Source organism: Bubalus bubalis, chromosome 3 (genome assembly GCF_019923935.1).
Source record: "Bubalus bubalis isolate 160015118507 breed Murrah chromosome 3, NDDB_SH_1, whole genome shotgun sequence".
Lineage (NCBI taxonomy): Eukaryota > Metazoa > Chordata > Mammalia > Artiodactyla > Bovidae > Bubalus > Bubalus bubalis.
The window spans coordinates 106,323,592-106,344,175 of record NC_059159.1 but is presented as its reverse complement, the minus strand read 5'-3'; the positions used below and the strand labels follow the sequence as shown (position 1 = coordinate 106,344,175).

General features: G+C 39.8%; 1 protein-coding gene across 3 annotated transcripts in view; it reads left to right on the top strand.

The window, feature by feature from the left end:
* The window catches only part of KANK1 (KN motif and ankyrin repeat domains 1), a 214,123-nt gene that overhangs the window by 140,096 nt on the left and 53,443 nt on the right, over window positions 1-20,584 (top strand). For 2 of the 3 annotated variants that reach the window (XM_044939922.2, XM_044939923.2), the window contains exon 3: window positions 13,080-13,199. In XM_044939922.2, the coding sequence (XP_044795857.2) occupies window positions 13,163-13,199 (37 nt within the window). In that variant the 5' untranslated portion in view covers window positions 13,080-13,162. Of the gene's footprint in view, window positions 1-13,079; window positions 13,200-17,894; window positions 18,030-20,584 lie in introns of those variants that run through there. The other variant, XM_044939925.2, reaches the window with a different exon arrangement.

Genomic DNA, 20,584 nt, shown 5'->3' with positions numbered 1-20,584 from the left:
GTCAGGTCTGGAAGTGTCTGTAGGGCTGTCCAAGTCCAGCTATGAAGAACTGGAGGTCTAGAGTGTATAAGTAACTTTCTCATAGCCCTGGAGGTATTTCCAGGCCAAGTCGAGATGAAGACACAGTTCCCAGGCTCTCTGTCTTGGGCTGCTATTTTGCTTATGCCCGAATTCTGCTGTTGTGGATGAGTCCCCAGTTCTCACAAGCAGCTTTAAAGGCCAGAGGAGAAGAGGTTTCCAGGTAAGGGGATCAGTTTTCTCTTGTAACTTAGGACATTAACTTGTTAGACCTTTTGTCCAGATCTGTGTCCTGTGAAATATATGGAAATTCGGGGCTTCCTGACATTCCTTGGGTCCCGGCCTCTTTGGGATGCCTCATAAAGCCTCAGAACCTCTCTCTTGAGCAATGTAGGTTTGCTAGAAACCATAAAACTTTGCATTTGGTTTACGGGTTCCAAAAGATCTCTGAGACTTGTCGCTTTATTGTCAATGTTATCTTGTGTTCTCAACGTTTTCAAGTAAGTTCTCTTGCATTTGAACACAGTAAGACTATGAACTGGTTTTCATACCTTTGTGTTAAACATGTTTCTTTTTTTTAAATTAATTGATTATTTTAATTGGAGACTAATTACTTTACAATATTGTGGTGGTTTTTGCCATACATTGACATGAATCAGCCATGGATGTACATCCCGAACCCCCCTCCCACCTCCCTCCCCATCCCATCCCTCTGGGTTGTCCCAGTGCACTGGCTTTGAGTGCCCTGTTTCATGTACTGAACTTGGACTGATGATCTATTTCACATATGGTAATATACATGTTTCGTGCTATTCTCTCAAATCATCCCACCCTCACCTTCTCCCACAGCGTCCAAAAGTCTGTTCTTTATATCTGTGTCTCTTTTGCTGTCTCGCATATAGGGTCATCGTTAAAGATCTTTCTAAGTTCCATATATACACGTTAAACATGTTTCTTGATAGAACAACAGTCTGGAAAGAGAGAAAGAAAGGACAGGAACTAGGAAGATCTGGCCATCTCACCACATTAGCCACTTGTTTTGTTTCCTGTTACTGTTGGATTGTCTTTCCAATAAAAGTGAAATTTTATGATATTTTTAAAATCTCCTACCACACTAGCATAACTGCTTTCATTCTGGCGGTGCACTCTGCTCTATTCCTGTCCAGGTGAATAATTTATGATGACAACCAAAGACTGTCTTCAGTGCGTTCTTTCATGCTGTTCTTTGGAAGAGGACAGTCCCTTCCATGAGAAAGAAACAGGCAGGGCCCAAGATGAGGCTAGAACTTCTCACCAAAACCTACGTGTCTGAAAAAGAGCAGGCAGTTTCCACTTACAATACTTTACAGTTTTGAAAATAGCCTGGTGCCATGATTTTCACATTAGCTGGAGTAGTTGTGAACATGCTGACCACTGGACCCACCTGGGGACTTTCTGATTCAGTGGTCTGGGGTGGGCCCAAGGATATGTATTTCTTGTTCCCAGGTGATGCTGGCATGTCTGGTCCAGGGTCACACTTTGAGAAACAGTGACCTAGGGAGTGGGAGTCTATAAGGCAGTGTGTTTTCCAACCTTTTCTGATAACAAGAATCACTTGGATGTGTGTGAAGGATATACATTTCAACTCCATTCCAGACTCACTGAAGCAGAATCTCTGGGGAGTGTTGGGATGCTGCATTTCCAGACTTGGGGAACTACCATTGCTATCAGGTAAACACCCTGCAGATCACCAGGGGACAGTAGAATTTACCTACCATTCAGCCACGGTTCCCCCATCCATTGCATGTTTGACCCTATGATCCCCTCAGCGCCTAGACATGTATCTGTCTGTCTTCATTCTCATTTTAAGTGGTTTTTATGCCATCTTTATAAAACATTTTTATTTCAGGTGTTCAATAAATTGTGTAAAAGAGACACTAGAACAGCTGCCTTTTGAGAACTCTGAGGTTTTATTGAGTTCTCTTTCTGTAAAGACAGTTACAGTCTTGGTACATGCACGCGTGTGTGTGACTGTGAGTAAAGCAGGGGGCTGGAAGGAGGGTAGAAAGAAAGAAATGTGCATTTCTGTGAAGTTCCCTGGTAATACAGCTGGTCTGGGGCCACACTTTGAGAACCACTGAAATAGACCAGTGACTCAAACATAGCACATTGGCATTGCCTAAGGGAGCCTTAAAAAATACTTCTGCCTGGGCCCCAACCACAGAGTACTTCATGGATAATTATTACCATATAATGTAATACCATATCACCACATAATTACCAGTCATGTACTTGGACCTCGATAGTAATTCCAGTGACCAGCCAAGGCTATGAGCCACCTGGGGGGTCCCTTGGGATACAAGGTAACCTGTTCAGAAGCATGAGGCCTGATGGGGAAAATAGGGCTAAGCCAGTGCCTCTCCCACCACAGTGTGTGTACAAATCACCTGGGCTGTTTCTTAGGATGCCAATTCTGATTCAGTATGTCTTCAGTGGGATCCAAGATTCTACTTTTTTAAAGAAGTCACATAGATGCTGCTGCTCTTGACCTGGGTACCACACTTTGAGTAGCAAGGGGCTTAGAAAATATTGACCAACACATGTAAATGTCCATCAACACAAACGTCATTTTTTTAAAAATAGTGTAGAACAAATAAAAACACAGTTTCCAGACATTTTAAATTAAAAATAAAGCTATTGTGTCATTAATGAACTTTTCTCTTCCCTTGACAGCCTGAAATTTTTGCTTTTGTTTCTAAACTAATGTTTGTGAATTAACTCTGCTTTAGTGTGATAGACATATACTATCGGGTCTTTTATCCCCCAAGTCTGGATCTCATTGTTTCCTCTCTTTCTGAATTTAGGATCTCGCTCACTACCTCATTGTCTCAGACTCTGCCCAATTGGTGTTATCACCCAGAAGCCTAAGTGTTCAGTAATGCCCCAAGGCCCTCATTTCAGAAGCTGATGGCATTTGGCTCCAAAGTGCTGCCAAATTGCAAACTTTGTGAGCCAGACTTCTTGGTACATGGCTTCAGTTTGTTTCTGGCTTGAGCCCAACCTTTCTGCCCTAGGTGAGGGGTGAAGCCTTTTCTCTGGCAGGTTCCATGCTCTGGTACTTTTCCTAGCGTGGTGGAGTTGAGACATTGCTGTCAGAGTCTTTTAGAAGGGGGAATGGAGATGCTCAAGAAGGAAGAGGCAGGACCTTAGATGAGGAGAAAGGGTTTTAAGTCCTTGTCGTGGAGTCGGCTTCCCTTGGCCTGTTGCATTTCCCAGCTGAATGTGGCAGAAGTGTTAGGTGATTGATGGCTTCTGAATTGGCACTAAAAGGAGCATCTATGGCTTCTCCCCATTTGAAATTGGTGGGAATAACCCCAGGAGTCCACAGTTCCCATTGCTGACAAGAGGACAAAGATCTTCCTCCTGGGTGTGACCTGAGACCCGCCAGGCTGTCACCACACTGCTGTTACCCAGAGCATCTCTCAGTAGAATGGAACACCAGCAGGAAACAGGGATTCTCAGCCATTTCCCAGTTTTAAATGAAATCTCCATGGCAGATGCCAACGCCCCCACCCTGCATAAACTAGAATTTGCCCTCAAGCATGGGTAGATGAACATCAGCTAGATTTTTGCACAGTCATGAAAGCAGTCTGCTTGTCCCAGCTGGAAAGCCTGAGACAATAAAATAGCAGAGAATGTTCTGAATCTATATTAAAAAGATAAAAGCATAAATGAGATTTATTTCAGCTGAAGGAAAGCAGTATTCCAGCCTTACTGGAATAGCTTGAATGGCCTGTTTAGAGCAACTTGAACTTGACTGTGAATGAGGTACAGTAGATGCTAGTGCTGTCTTTTTACATCTCCAGATTCGGTTTCTGGTTCCAGCTTTTCCCATAACCATTTTCAGTTGAAGTGCATATGCTGTGTTGATAACACAGTTTAACTTTTGGGGAACTTTTGGGGAACTTTTGTCAGGCAGCAAATTATAAAGTACCTTCTGATCTAGGCACTTGACCTCTTTTAAGTTTCCCTTAAATAAGCTTGTATCTTCTGGGGAAAATACAAGAATATCTGAAAGTTTCTGTGTAGCATGGCTGAACCTTTCTGCTCTAAAGATTAGAAAATAAAATTTTTTTTGAAAATTAAAATCAAAGGACTGGTCTGAATAAACTGTTCCTGGAAGGTCCAGATCCAGTGTCCTTTCCCCGTGATATTATAACTGAAGGAGCCCTGACCTACCTCTCATTAAAGATAATAAAATGCCTAAGCAAACTACTTAAAAATAAGATCATTTATATTATGTTACTAATTGGCTTTAAAGTCCTCATTGACTTAAGGTCCACCCTGGAGCTGATGATTCAGGAGGTCTGGAGTGGCCTGAGACTTTGCATTTCTAAGTAGGTCCCAGAAGGTCATGCTTTGCTGCTGGTCTGGGAACCACACTTGGAGACCTACTCTTTGGAAGATAAGAATTTTAAGAATATGTTGTGATCCCCTTTTATTTAGTCCAGGTACCCTTGAACTTGTTATTAACAATATTGATCAATTTAAAAGTAATTACAGAGACTATCACATAAAAATCCAGAAGGAATTAAAGGGAAAATATCTGCTATAGCAGTAAATAAAGAGCTGCACATTTTAAATAATTTAAATAGGAAATGAAGGAAAAGCCTTTCAAACTGTACCAAACTAATTCTCTTATATCTGTAACTGGTTTGATTCTTTAATATTTGAATAAGCAAAAGCACTGATACTTTAACTCATAATCTACCACTAGGAGAGATGCTTCCTAAGTAAGAGCAAGGCTTCACTAATATAGACTGTTTATAACATCAAGGTTTAGGATTCTGCTATGGTCTGTTTTCCCTAAACCCATTAGAGGTGAACCAGTGCACTCAATAAATACCATTTCACATGCCTGTCCTGAGTCATAACATTACTTCCCTCTAAAGTAAAAAATGTGAAGGTGGTAAACTTTTGACAAACTTTAATAATTCTAATTTTCATTGGTCTACTCTTCTTCAGACTGTCTTTTACTCTTTTTTTTTTTTTTTTTTTTTTTTTGCAGAGAAGTACCTGGTTTTAGCCTAGGTTATGAGCTGATAAATTTCCATCACAGAAAATTTCCTAGAAAGAAAATTTGTCACCATTACTTCTAAGTGTTGTGGAAGCTGTGTGATTCCCAGCAACCCAGCTGGAGCAGAGCCATGCAGGGCTCTGAGGCATCTGCAGGCTCCAAGATGGTTTTAACCCCTTCATTGGAGGCATTTCCTTATGCATACTCTTGGAAAGATGCTGATGTACTTTCATGATGTAGAGTGGATGTGGATGGGAGAGAGTCTGTGAAAGAGCTGGATATATCCACTTTTGTACCTAAAGAAGCAAATCTTAGCATGTTCAGTTCAGTTCAGTCACTCAGTCATATCCGACTCTTTGCGACCCCATGAACCACAGCACACCAGGCCTCCCTGTCCGTCACCAACTCCCGGAGTTTACTCAAACTCATGTCCATTGACTCAGTGATGCCCTCCAACCATCTCATCCTCTGTTGTCCCCTTCTCCTCCTGCCCTCAATCTTTCCCAGCATCAGGGTCTTTTCAAACAAGTCAGCTCTTCGCATCAGGTGGCCAAAATAGTGGAGTTTCAGCTTCAACATCAGTCCTTCCAATGAATAAACAGAACCGATTTCCCTTAGGATGGACTGGTTGGATCTCCTTGCAGTCCAAGGGACTCTCAAGAGTTCTCCAATACCACATTTCAAAAGCATCAATTCTTTGGCACTCAGCCCTCTTTATAGTCCAACTCTCACATACATGACTACTGGAAACACCATAGCCATGACTAGACATACCTTTGTTGACAAAGTAATGTCCTTGCTTTTTAATATGCTGTCTAGGTTGGTCATAACTTTCCTCCAAGGAGTAAGTGTCTTTTAATTTCATGGCTGCAGTCACCACTTGCAGTGATTTGGGAGCCCAAAAAGATAAAGTCACCACTTGTTTCCACTGTTTCCCCATCTATTTGCCATAAAGTGATGGGACCAGATGCCATGATCTTAGTTTTCTGAATGTTGAGCTTTAAGCAACTTTTTCACTCTCCTTTTTCACTTTTAGCTCTTCTTCACTTTCTGCCATAAGGGTGGTATCATCTGCATATCTGAGGTTATCGATATTTCTCCCCGCAATCTTGATTCCAGCTTGTGCTTCTTCCAGCCCAGCGTTTCTCATGATGTACTCTGCATATAAGTTAAGTAAGCAGGGTGACGATATACAGCCTTGACATATTCCTTTTCCTATTTGGAACCAGTCTATTGTTCCATGTCCAGTTCTAACTGTTGTTTCCTGACCTGCATACCGATTTCTCAAGAGGCAGGTCAGGTGGTCTGGTATTCCCATCTCTTTCAGAATTTTCCACAGTTTATTGTAATCCACACAGTCAAAGGCTTTGACATAGTCAATAAAGCAGAAATAGATGTTTTTCTGGAACTCCCTAGCTTTTTCAGTGATCCAGCGGGTGTTGGCAATTTGATCTCTGGTTCCTCGGCCTTTCCTAAAACCAGCTTGAACATCTGGAAGTTCACAGTTCACATATTGCTGAAGCCTGGCTTGGAGAATTTTGAGCATTACTTTACTAGCGTGTGAGATGAGTGCAATTGTGCAATAGTTTGAGTATTCTTTGGCGTTGCCTTTCTTTGGGATTGGAATGAAAACTGACCTTTTCCAGTCCTGTGGCCACTGCTGAGTTTTCCAAATTTGCTGGCATATTGAGTGCAGCACTTTCACAGCATCCTCTTTTAGGATTTGAAGTAGCTCAACTGGAATTCCATTGCCTTCACTAGCTTTGTTCATAGTGATGCTTCCTAAGGCCCACTTGACTTCACATTCCAGGATGTCTGGCTCTAGGTGAGTGATCACACCATCATGATTATCTGGGTTGTGAAGATCTTTTTTGTACAGTTCTTCTGTGTATTCTTGCCACCTCTTCTTAATATCTTCTGCTTCTGTTAGGTCCATACCATCTCTGTCCTTTATTGAGCCCATCTCTGCATGAAATAGTCCTTTGGTATCTCTAATTTTCTTGAAGTGATCTCTAGTCTTTCCCATTCTATTGTTTTCCTCTATTTCTTTGCATTGGTCGCTGAGGAAGGCTTTCTTATCTCTCCTTGCTATTCTTTGGAACTCTGCATTCAGATGCTTATATCTTTCCTTTTATCCTTTGTTTTCGCTTCTCTTCTTTTCATAGCTATTTGTAAGCCCACCTCTAACAGCCATTTTGCTTTTTTGCATTCCTTATTCTTGGGGATGGTCTTGATTCCTGTCTCCTGTACAGTGTCACGAAACTCCATCCATAGTTCATCAGGTACTCTATCAGATCTAGGCCCTTAAATCTATTTCTCACTTCCACTGTTTAGTCAGAAGGGATTTGATATAGGTCATACCTGAATGGTCTAGTGGTTTTCCCCACTTTCTTCAGTTTAAGTCTGAATTTGGCAATAAGGAGTTCATGGTCTGAGCCACAGTCAGCTCCCAGTCTTGTTTTTGCCAACTGTATAGAATTTCTCCATCTTTGGCTGCAAAGAATATAATCAATCTGATTTTGGTGTTGAGCATCTGGTGATGTCCATGTGTAGAGTCTTCTCTTGTGTTGTTGGAAGAGGGTATTTGCTACGACCAGTGTGTTCTCTTGACAAAACTCTACTAGCCTTTGCCCTGGTTTATTCGGTACCCCAGCGCCAATTTTGCCTGTTACTCCAGGTGTTTCTTGACTTCCTACTTTTGCATTCCAGTCCCCAATAATGAAAAGGACATTTTTTGGGGTATTAGTTCTAAAAGATCTTGTAGGTCTTCATAGAATCATTCAACTTCAGCTTCTTCATTGTTACCAGTCAGGGCATAGACTTGGGTTACCATGGTATTGAATGGTTTGCCTTGGAAACAAACAGAGATCATTCTGTCGTTTTTGAGATTGTAGCCAAGTACTGCATTTTGGACTCTTTTGTTGACTATGATGGCTACTCCATTTCTTCTAAGGGATTTCTGCCAACAGTAGTTGATATAATGGTCATCTGAGTTAAGTTCCTTCATTCCAGTGCATCTTAGTTCACTGATTCCTAGAATGTCAACGTTAACTCTTGCCATCTCCTGTTTGACCACTTCCAATTTGCCTTGATTCATGGACCTAACATTCCAGGTTCCTATGCAATATTGCTCTTTACAGCATCAGACCCTGCTTCTATCACCAGTAACATCCACAACTGGGTGTTGTTTTTGCTTCGGCTCCATCCCCTCATTCTTTCTGTAGCTATTTCTCCACTGATCTCCAGTAGCATATTGGGCACCTACCGACCTGGGGAGTTCCTCTTTCAGTATCCTATCTTTTTGCCTTTTCATACTGTTCATGGGGTTCTCAAGGCAAGAATACTGAAGTGGTTTGCCTTTCCCATCTCTGGTGGACCACATTTTGTCAGAACTCTCCACCATGACCTGTCTGTCTTGGGTGGCCCTACGTGGCATGGCTCATAGTTTCATTGAGTTAGACAAGGCTGTGGTCCGTGTGATCAGATTGGCTAGTTGTCTGTGATTGTGGTTTCAGTCTGCCCTCTGATGCCCTCTTTCAGCACTTACCATCTTACTTGGGTTTCTCTTACCTTGGACGTGGGGTATCTCTTCACGGCTACTCCAGCAAAGCCTAGCCACTGCTCCTTACCTTGGACGTGTGATATCTCCTCGTGGCCGCCACCCCTGACCTTGGACATGGGGTAGCTCCTCTCAGCCGCTGCTGCTGACCTTGGACATGGGGTAGCTCCTGTGCTGCGCAGCCACCAACATAAGATAGTTTATTTTATGTCTCTGAAATGGAAACAAAATAGTGACTGGTTCAGATTCTAGGATGGTGTAGGTCTTTAAAAGCATGTTGAGGTAATTAAAATATGCATATAGTCAATATATTGAAGAGTCTCAGGCGGTAACAGTGACAACATTAGGATTGTCAGATAGTAAATTGTCATTTTTTGGCATGTTTTGTCTTTTCCAGATTTTAAGTCAAATTCTTAGTATTGCTTCTGTAACTTTATAAATTATAAAAAATTATGTTATAAAAGACATTCTAGAATTTGCACATCAAAATGGTTATTTCCCATTTCATAATTGTCATTTTGAGCAGCAAGTTTCTTATTCCAGTTATACTACCTTTATCCTATCCATTTTTTAAAAACTCCTACAGTTCCATTGAGAATCTCCCACCTGTTTTCAGTGGTGGAAAATTTCTTAAGCACTGAATTTTTTGAAAGAGTCAAATGGCATTCATGGCAAAGTTTAATGAATCAATATTAATAATCAAGATTGATATCTTGTGGAGTCTAGAAGAGATTATGACCAATAAGTGCTAAAATATACCCTGTGTGTTATGGTATATTGTGTATACCATGGTATATTGAGGAGGTACCTCCTCAAGCTCTTAAACATTTAATCTGAAAGAATTAAGTTTGAAATGTAATTGCTTTAAAACCAATATTACATAAAATTCTGAAACACAACTTTCGACCTAAAAGGGATTAAAACAAAGCATCCTTGCAGTAAGCATATACATCCCTTAGGTAACTCCTTGAAAGGGACTTTACACTATGCATGTGAGTTCTTACTTCTTACGGCAATCATGCTCTCACTTTTAAGTCACTAATCACAAAGCATGGCATATGAGCTGTAGGTGAATTCCTTAGCTCTAAAATGTAGCTTTTTCATTTACCAGCTATGTGACCTCAGCAAATTCTAAACCTCAGGTTCCTATCTGTAAAATGTAGAGAGAGGATGTTGGTACTTCATAGGATTGTTGTAAGGTTTAATTAATGTAATAACTATTAAGTTATTTAAAAGTGCCTTGAAGATAACATTATTTCACCAATTTCAAGATGCACATTTTAACACTTCTCAAATGAGGATATATCTTACAATTAATGTGATTTTTCAGAGCATTTTATTAGCATTTAATTAGCAATATCTTTTTTTAACCAATGGCACTTAACGGTACACTTCAGAGTAGATGACGTTTTAGATTTCAGTAACTAATGTAAGCGCTTGATGCGCACTGTGGTCATCAGCATTGTCATCAGGGTTGTTACCGTCACCTGCATAATCTTGGTTGTAACCAGGGCAATGGCATTTGATTGGTTGGCAATACTGGCTTAGAGTGCACATCAAGTTTCAATTTGGCTTATTTGTTTTCATTGATGTTCTTACATCAAGTGAGCTCTTTTTCATATCTGTTTCATATTAAACTAATATGTCTATGAGGTTAATTCATGCGTCTACATTATTTTCAGCACCATACTTGGGGAGCTGTTATTCAACGCACATCAGTCTCTTTAAATAAACAGGCAAGAAGGCAAATTATTTTCTTTGTGGATGTATTTTTCTAAATCCCTTCAAAGAAGTGCTTTTTCTTAGCCAGCAAAACCAAGCCACTGTTGTACTAGTTAAGATTTACTGGTTTGCAGTCTTCTCTGACAGAGAAAAGAAGCAGTTTGTTGATCTGTAACAGAGAATGGATCACAGCCAAACCTTTCATGGTTTATACAATGCACTGACATAAGAATCTGCATATCATTAAGAAGACCGAGTCCTCACAGTTTGAAGCCACCTGTCAGGCATGAACAATAACTGGGAAAGATCGATAACACAATGTAAAACTTGTTTCTGCACAGACACTGCCAGGATCCACACCCAGTGACAGGAATGTCTTGTTATTTTACCAGTGATATGCCTGTGGTTCCTAATTTGAGGCTTTGTCCTCATTTTGATTTTATTGTTCAGTTTGGGGGAGGGTGGGAGAGACCAATTTGGATCTGAGATAAAGATCTTCTGCCAGGTGAAAGATGTTCAAGAACACGAGAGGACCTTGGACCAAAGTTCATGAAGCTTGACTTGGAAGATTCTGGGCATATATCCATCCAAACACCTTGACACATACTTCATTCACCCATAACACAAGCAGCATGTTTCTTCTTGCCTTCAGTTTTCCCTCAAGAGTTTAAATGGTGGTATTTATAAGCCATTATGAAGGAAGAATACACACAGGCACAAACACACACACAGGGCTCGACTGAGACCAGTAAACAGTTTTTGCTGTTGTTGGCTTTTAAAAGTATAATTACTTGAATAATTCCAGAAGCTGGGCTTCTTCCTTTTGCCCTCTCATCACCCCACTCCTCCTTCAATTCTCCCAGTCCCCACCTTATTTTATTAACAAAGCTACATTTGTCAGACATAATGCTCACTCTTATCTCCTTTGATTTGCCTAGCTCCGACTCTCCAAGTTCAGTGCCATGGACCTGAACCAGGGCCTATTTTCAACAGAATGTCAGGTGATGACCACATAGTCAGAGAGATTAGAGCTGTCCTGTCCTCTTGGTGAGCTGCCAGATAGAAACTGGGGACTAACAGGGAGCGAGGCGGCCTCCCAGTGGAAGAGTGAGAATTGAGTCTCTGTGGGCAAGCTGAGCAGTACTCAACTGTAGCTGGAAAAGCCACACACGGGAGCACGCCTGTCAGAAGCAGCCTGTAGAAGGTCCCTCCGAGTGCACTGAGCTGCTTTCACAGTAGTCAGCGTTGAACCGTAGTGCAGACCCATTCAGACAGTGAAGAAAAGATCCCCAGCTAAGCAGCAAGGAATTCTCACCCTGTGTGATCAAAGGGGTTAGCCCATTCCCCTTTCCTTCTTTGTGTTTACTTATGTTTCTGACCTCTTATAATCTCCATGACCGTGGCTTGATAGTTTCCTTTTTCATAGCATTTTAAAATGCTTTTTTCTTTCTCCAGTTCATTTTAAAGCAAACAAAACCAAGTTGACAGGAAGTATCTAATGTCTCTTTTATAAATAATTACTATTACAAAAGTAATGAAGGAGCTAAAATCATGGATAATTGCATCACTGAAGGGCAACCACAATAACTGTTTTGGTGTGTTTATTTCTAATTGTTTTAAATAGATGTATAAATATGTACATATGTATTTTTAACAAAATAGGTTATGACTAGTTTTTTTAATCAACATACTTTGAGTACTTTACTGTATTATTAAAAGCTCTTAAATGACATCAATAGCTGCATTAGGATACAGGATATATGGATATGTTATTATTTTAGAATTCTCCTGTTTGGAAGAGTTTATGTAGGTTTCTCAGTTACACTTTATCTCTCAGCTTGGAATTTGTTAAGCTCAATTTCTTCAGATTTTGTTGGTCTAGAGTGAGAATTTGGGCACAATGGAAGAAATGGAATATTCCTGTCTGTACCTTTGTTGCTTTCCTTACCAATATTTTTCAAAAGGTATTTTGCAGAAGCAAAGGTTGGAGCAATGGGCTTTTTTTCTTTTTGTTTTAAATTTTGTGATTGTAATGTCTTGTAGTAATCTCAGTTAACTTTAAAGTAGAAAATCAATATAAAATAAGAAATATGTTGCCTAACATAAACCCTGATGTTTTGAAACTGCATGTCATGCTAAGTCATTTGAAGTTTATCCAACAGAACAGAGCAGATTTTTTTTTTTTTTTTTTAAGATGAGGACTGCCTGGATCAGATTTATGTTTTAAAAGACTGGATCAGTGAAAAACTTGAGATCTTACAAGAGAATTCACATGAAATTTATCTTTTTTAAAAATGTGAACATTTGGTGCAACAACTGCTTTGAAATTGCAATTGAGAAAATGAAACTGTTGAAGCAAAATTTGGAAAAGAAGATAAGTTTAAAAGCCAGAAATAGTTTGTGAAATGATACATATTTATATTTGAAGGACACCTTCCTCAAAAAGTCACATTTCTGGAGAACCTATTTTATCTCCCATAGAAGTATTGTGTTTAGAGACCTGCTTTCAGTCCCTGTCCATGGGTGCATCTGTGGGTGCATCACTCTAAACATCCAGTGGCCAGATACAGGGCAGTCACCACCTTGCTCCACAGGCTGCCTCTCCCTGCTTTTCTGATTTGCTCTGTCCATAGGCAGTCATCTTTGTAAACAGAAGGCTAAGATTTAGTGTTTATACATATTTTTAAATGACCCATTTTGATGGGGCTCTCTTTATTGTTTCAGGTTGAACGCATTTGGGAACTTAATGCATAAAATTTGCATGAGTCCTCACTCCTTTCTGGATCTGTCATTGGATTCAAGCCAGCATGGCTCACACCACAAAGGTTAACGGCTGTGCCTCAGGTAACTCCATGTTCTGTAGTGTGTATGTATATGTGTGTGTGCATTAGCATGTGTCTTTGCTCAGACCAAGTTGCTTCTTTTTAAATAATGGATAAATCATAATAAGTTGCCTAGATAACTAGAATTTCAAAGCAGTTTCTGTCCATTAAAGTTTTTGTTGTTGTTTAATCTCTTGCAGAATCTGCTTTTATCTTTAGAGTTTTTATGTACAAAAATCAGTTAGGTAAATTATTATCTAAGGCAACTCTATTGGAGTGTTAAAAGATAAATGTAAAATCCTGAATGCTAATGCAAGAATAATGTATACTTCTCTTGCACTTCTTTATGAAGGATCAAACAATGAGAGAGGAGCCGAGTCTGAATGCTTAAAACCAATCCTTAGTATCCATTCCCAGAGAAGGCAATGGCAACCCACTCCAGTACTCTTGCCTGGAAAATCGCATGGACGGAGGAGCCTGGTAGGCTGCAGTCCATGGGGTCACAAAGAGTCGGACACGACTGAGCGACTTCACTTTCACTTTTCACTTTCATGCATTGGAGAAGGAAATGGCAACCCACTCCAGTGTTCTTGCCTGGAGAATCCCAGGGACAGAGGAGCCTAGTGGGCTGCCGTCTATGGGGTCGCACAGAGTCGGACACGACTGAAGTGACTTAGCAGCAACAGCAGTATCCACTCCCAAGCAGCTTTTGTTTGATTTTGCCCAACAGTGGGGGAGTGGGATAAGAGAAGGGTATATTCATTCTTTAACTTATCCAAAAAGAAATATACAGTAAGCTATAGATATTGTGAATCATAAAGATTTGTATTCTGATTCTTACTTGATTATATTAGAAGCCTATATATCTTGCATATCTATAATTTGTATTGTTTATATAAGATTTTGGAGAAATTTGTAGGACAAACACTGAGAAAAGTATATGAGACTGTATATGGCAGGAGATGACAATCTCTCCAAAGTGGTACTCCAAGTGCTCATTCTTCTTTTAAGTTGTCTGCCAAATAGTGGAACGTGTGAGAGCAGTAATTGTATATGTGGGAATTCTTGTGGAGCACTTGAGTCCAAGGTCCTCGCACTGCTGTCTCTGTGTGCTGGTAATGGAGAGAATGTAGGGTTGGAGTCAGGAGACCCATCTCCTACATTAACCATGAATTATGGGGCAGGACTATTTCTCCATGTGTAAAACATCAGTATGTCAACCTGCAGGGCTAGAACCAATGAGAGCATCAGAAACATGCCTACAAGTGTTGTATAAGCTGTAAAACATCAGGAGGAGGAGGACGACACCTCTGAAATGGGCCCACTCACCTGCTATGAGACTTTCTGTGTCAGCAACCCCAGCTACAAGCATCCCCTCTATCAAGATGCTACAGCTTGCCCCAGATCAAACCCAAATAAACTCTATTGTTAATTATGGAACAACTGATCTTAATCTGTTCATTCTTCTTCCTGTCCTTTCTGCTGCTCGACTTCTCAGGACTTTTATAGATTCTGCTCAGGATTGCTGTCAATAATGTGAATGATAATACCTAACGTTTAATGAACTCTTAGTGTTACCATGGTACCCAAGATGCTTTGCCTGCATTATTATGCTTAATCATCACTGCGGTCCTGTGAGAGTATGTGTTATCATCACTGCCACCACCACCGCTGCTACCCCTGTGTCATGGCACAGAGAGGCTCAGTAACTTACCTAAGTGAAGAAAGAAAAGTCAGGATTATTGTTTCTCTAGTCAAATATTTGATAAGGGCAGAAATTGAAACACTGAAGTTTCTTGAGAGTTTTGAGTGGGTTTCAATACCCCTGTGATGCTATCATCTCCTTTCCCTCTCCTGCTCCTAATTGTTTTCACACATTCAGAGGAAGGGGGCTTGAAGTTGTTCTTCAAAACCCTCTGGTATCTCTGGCAGAATTCCATATTCAGGGGTTTAGATACTTACCCCAAGTGACTCTAAATCCCTTTCCGACTTGATTTGTCTTGGAGTATCACTTTTCCTTTGTTCTTAAAGTCTGATGATACAGTTATAACCTTCCTTCCTCACTTGGTAGCCTGCCTAACAGGTCTAAGGACTGAGTCTGAAAGCAAAGAAAAACTCTGATTTGTGACTTCTGGCGTGTCAGGGTATGACTTGTTATTGCAGACAGGTGCCTGGAACAGAAGGCTGGTGACTGATCTTTCCCATGAGAAAAAACTACATTATTTGGATAGTTTAGTAGAAGTGTTAAGTATGAAGTAAATATATGTTTTATTCGTTTTCAAAAATAAAGGATAATATTAAATATGCTTTCTTAAACTGTACTTCCCCTAGATGTGTTGTACCCCAAAGAGGTCTCCCTTCCTACCCCCTCCCCCTGAAAAATCACTGCTTTGGGCTCCTCAGAACATGAGCAGAAATCCCATGTGACGATGGAGTCAGAACACTGGCAAAAGAAACACTTTTCATGGTCTGAGGAATGTAGCAGATGCAAAAGAAGACAACTGAGAAAAGCACAACCTGGTTACACTGTGCCCTTGCGGCAAGACACACCTGAAGACTGATTATCCCATGTTCACGTCCCTGTATAGAGTTTAAATTGGATAAGGGACCATTCACAAGCCATTTTACACTCTCATTCCCCACTGAGTCCTTCAGTTAGATTGGGTAAAAAGCATTGATTTTTTAAAAATTGAAGTAGGCTTCCCTAGTGACTCAGATGGCAAAGAATCTGCCTGTACTGCAGGAGACCCAGGTTTGATTCCTGGGTTGAGAAGATCCCCTGGAGAAGGGAATGCCAACCCACTCCAATATTCTTGCCTGGGAAATCCCATGGACAGAGGAGCCTGGTGGGCTAAGGTCCATGGGGTTGCACAGAGTCAGATATTACCGAGCAACTAACACATAGTTTATTTACAATGTTAATTTCTGGTACAGCAAAATGATTCAGTTATACCTATAGGTACATTCTTTTTTTTATATTCTTTTCCATTATGATTTATCATAGGATATTAACTATAATTCCCTGTGCTATACAGCAGGACCTTGTTTATCTAGTCTATATATAATAGTTTGCATCTACTTGTGCCAAACTCCCACTCCATCCCCCAACCCCCTCCCCCTTATAAGAGTGGTTAATTAATACTGTAACTTGTAAAAGGTATTACTGTACATTTCAGACATAAAAAATTAATGTAAAGGTTATATAACAGGCACTCGTGTACATACCATCTAAGCCTAAGAAATACACTTTACCAGTACATGGCATGTATTGAGCACTTAAAATGTGCCAAACATTGTTCTGAGCCCTGGGGATAGAGCAGGGAACAAAATATGCAGAAACCCCTGCCTTTAGGAATCTTACATTCTAGTGGAAGTTGAAGTCTCCTTGGGAACAGAGTATCCAGATAAAAGAGAGTCATTCCTACATTATTAAAGAACCCTTTGTTTATCTGAAATTCAGATTTAAGTGGGTGTCCTCTTATTTGCTAAACCTGGCAAACTTACTTGTAAAGCCCTTCCAGATTTCATCTTCCTTCTTACCGCCCACCCCTTCATTATCAATTGTTTGTCATAATTTTATGTCTTTTTCACCAGATCCTTCATCCTACTTCTGTTGATTGGTCCAGTTTTGTTTTCATTAATTTAAAGTATTTTATTATGGTATTACTAAGAGTACACTAATGTCATTTGTTAATGTAATGAGGTATGAACATCATAAATTGCTCATGACTAACTGTTCTCTTTCTTTATAGCCAAGTAGGAAGTAAATGGGAGTCATTGGTTAGAAAAATTGGTGTATTTCTGCAGAATTTAGGGATAGGGACAGTCTGCTTTTTCCCAAGTTTTCCCATCGTGTTGTAAACAGTGTACTGATTGATGCCTCTGTAAACACTAATTAATGTTGTGAAACTTTAATTAGAGTTTAGAGTCTCTTTAGAAGCCAAATAACAAGTGGCTCATTTGTCAGATAAAGATAATAATACTTGTCCTACCTTCTTTACAGGATTGTCATGAAGAAAAAATAAAACAATAACCGTCAAAACACTTTTTAAGATGTTAAGTGCTGGTCAGAAGTCAGGAGAAATCACCATCCTCCTTGTCCTGCTATCTCTGTCATGATCTAATAAACACCTGCTCAGGTGCCATGCGCCAGGCTCTGTCAGATGCTGGGATGTTGGGGAAAGAACTGAATTATTGTCTTGTGTCTGACAGTTAAATGAAATAGGTATATGAGCCTTAGTGGATGACTTTTTATGCTTGCCATCACCATTTGTATTTTTTCTAATACTTGCCTTTGCTAATCTATTACAGTTTCTCCCCTCTTGCTATTCTCTTTCACAGCCTAAACATATGTATATTTTCCCAGACAGATACATATTTACTCATTCAATATACTTACTGAACTGCATTAACCATTTGTTTGTCATTTTAAATTAAATAACTTTCATAAAAATATTTAATTTAAAATGTTTAAATAACTTTCATAAAATCTTGTTACCTCATCAGTTATTTGGCTCCAAGTTTTGTCTCCATGCTGATGTTAAATGAGGTACAAAGGCCACAGATAAGACCTGGTCAATCAGAGAGAGTCAAAGTCTCGTGGCAGAGAAGGCAGACGGCTGTGGTGCAGTTTAGCCTACTCTCCGTTGTGTAAATATTTTTTCTGGGCAGGAGCATTTCTCAAACAGAACTCTGAGCCCACTGTGATGAACCTGACAGCAGGGATATGAATGCTGTTTGTCAAGAACAAGACCGATTTGCACTGACTGGTCTGGCTGGAGGGGCACTGGTGTTTCTGAGACCGTCTGTAAAGAATGTCGCAGAGCATGGCAGAGGTGGTGTGTTTGTGGTGGTGAGTCAGGCCTGACCTCTGTGTTTGTATTATACCAAAGACAGAGGGTGAGCCGAAGAGAAACTGGGGCTGCTTTAATTTGTGGGTACCCTTCTTGACCTTCCAGGGTCTCCTGATGTAATCTGCAAGAGGATTAAATGCATTTTCCCTTAAGTGATATGTTCAGTGGTTATCAGAAGAGCTGAGAGGGTAACAGAATTGCCCAACATAAAAACATATGTAAGAGCTAGCCAGGATTTTGATCTCTTCTGTTCAATCTCCCTTTTATGTTCAGATGGCAAAACATGACTTGCCCCCATGGCTAACCCAGAAATTGAAAGTAGAGAGTCATTTTTCTTTGTTTGAGGCATTCTGTTGACATTAAAAATCAGAAGTGTAGTATCTATGAAGATCTAATTAAACAGATCAATGGGAAAGTATATATTTCAAAAAACTACATAAAACCCAAAAGTAGAATGATTATAAATAACATGTCTGTCCTGACAGGGGTCATTTTTTTTCCTTAGTGTGATTGTTCTATAGAGCCAAATGAACAAGTGTATTCTAATACTATACATATATATATATATATTTATATATTTATTATATTCGTATATTTAGTACCTCATGCAGTTTCACCCTTTATTTGATGTGTTTAATAACTGAATTTAATTAGATTATCATTTCGACTTCAAATTAAACTGTTAGTTGTTAGTTAACTGAAGGCTAATTCCACACTGAATTTCTAAGTGAAATAATTTATTTTCTTATAGTGATGGCATTTGGGAAGATAGTTATTTTTTTAAGTAAGAAGTATTTACATTTGAATTTCGTAAGTGTTAAAATGCCAAGACCACCTACAAACACAGACCCTGGGTTTTAGAGTCTTACTTTCTGGTTAATCATAACCCCAGAATTCATCTTGCCCCAAAGAGACTCTGAAGAGTCCCTCCCTTGTCAGGGCTTGCCTGTTTTATAAACTTTCAAGGCTTTGGTCTTAAGCTGTAGCCAGCTTTACCTTATAAGATTTTTGCTTCAAACCGTGAGCGAGTCATAATGGGTTAAGCATCAGATTTCAGACAGGCGATTAGCTCTCCAGTTAAGCCAAGGAAGGATGACTTATCTCCCAGCAAGTACCAGCCTACTTGGGTGTAGGAAGAATAGAATTCGGGCTCCTGCTAGTCCTAGGTCTTGAGCAAAGGTACCCTTCCGTTGTCGATTTCTGCCCAGGTGCTCCATGGGTGCCAGCAAGAAAGAAAAAAGCACAAAATCCCAACAGGGAGTTTTCGCTATGTTAAGAACTTGAGCTCTTGCTATCTTTTGGAGATTGCATAGGGAGGCACAGGATTACAACAGCCCGTCTACGGGGATTTGAATATTCTGTGCCCTGCTCATCTGCCAGCTTCTCATCGTGAGTATCGGCATTTGTTTCTGATTATATACTTCCCCTCTTTCTGGAAGAACTTTGAGTGGGCTAGTTGAGCCCTCCTTCTTCCTGTGTCCGGGATAATTCTTGTTCATCTTCTTTGTGTAATTTCTAAGAAAGGTTTGAATGCGCTCGGAGGGAAATGAGTGACTAAAGCTCACTTTCTGCTTTGGGGACCTTTTCTGTCAAAGGCTGTTTAATTTTATCTGGCATGAAAAATAATTAGTGGTGTTCTCACATTCACAGAAATAATGCATTCTTGCTCTTTTCTGGCAGTGTATTTTAAAATGGCATTGAGTGGACTTCTCTAATAAAAACCTCAAAGAAGATCCAACCGGCAAATGAGCCTTGATACAATTCATTCAAACAGTTGTAGAAGTTCTAAGTCCAATAAAAGTGATGATTCTGTTTTTCCTGTCTTGGCTGCCCTGTTAGATATTTTTGGAGTGTGCTATAACTGATTTACTCATTTCCATATGCTTTAGGAAAAGTATGTTCATGTTTTAGAGGATAAGCCTGGTTTTGCTTTTGGGTTGCAGTTCTTTATTAAGGCTGAAAACAAGAGAAGTGTTTGAAATATGCAGCCCATTAGTATATATAGCATCAGTGATCTCATCTGGCCATTCTATATGGATGAGTGATCTCACAGCTTAAAAATAAGTATGTAGCTGTTTTGAGGATCTTTTAAAATAGAGACCAGATTTCTAATCCTAGTAGTTCTTGGAGCAAGCCATGGCTAAAAATGAAGATTAAATAATATTCTATAATATTAGAAGGCTTTTCTAACCAACAGGATGAAAAGCAGAACTATAGACATAAGGAAGAACTGGGCCAAGAAACAAATTGTTGGATTCATGTGATTTGTTCGTATTCTGAAAGTTAAATCTTTGTACTCTTACACTGTCTTGTTTGTGACAAGCCAGATTTGAGTAGTTTGTGACATTTCTATCAGCTGGATAAGAGGTTGTGGACATGACTACATTTCATCATATAAACCTTTATTTAGAGGAGCTGATGCTAGAGTAATGGTTTATGAAAGCAGTTTTATTATTTATAGCTCTTTTTATTAGTCACAAGTCCTAAATTTATTTTAGTTCCTTTTTTGTGGTTTTATCTGATGGGAACAGTTCTCTCTCCAAGGTATCCTATG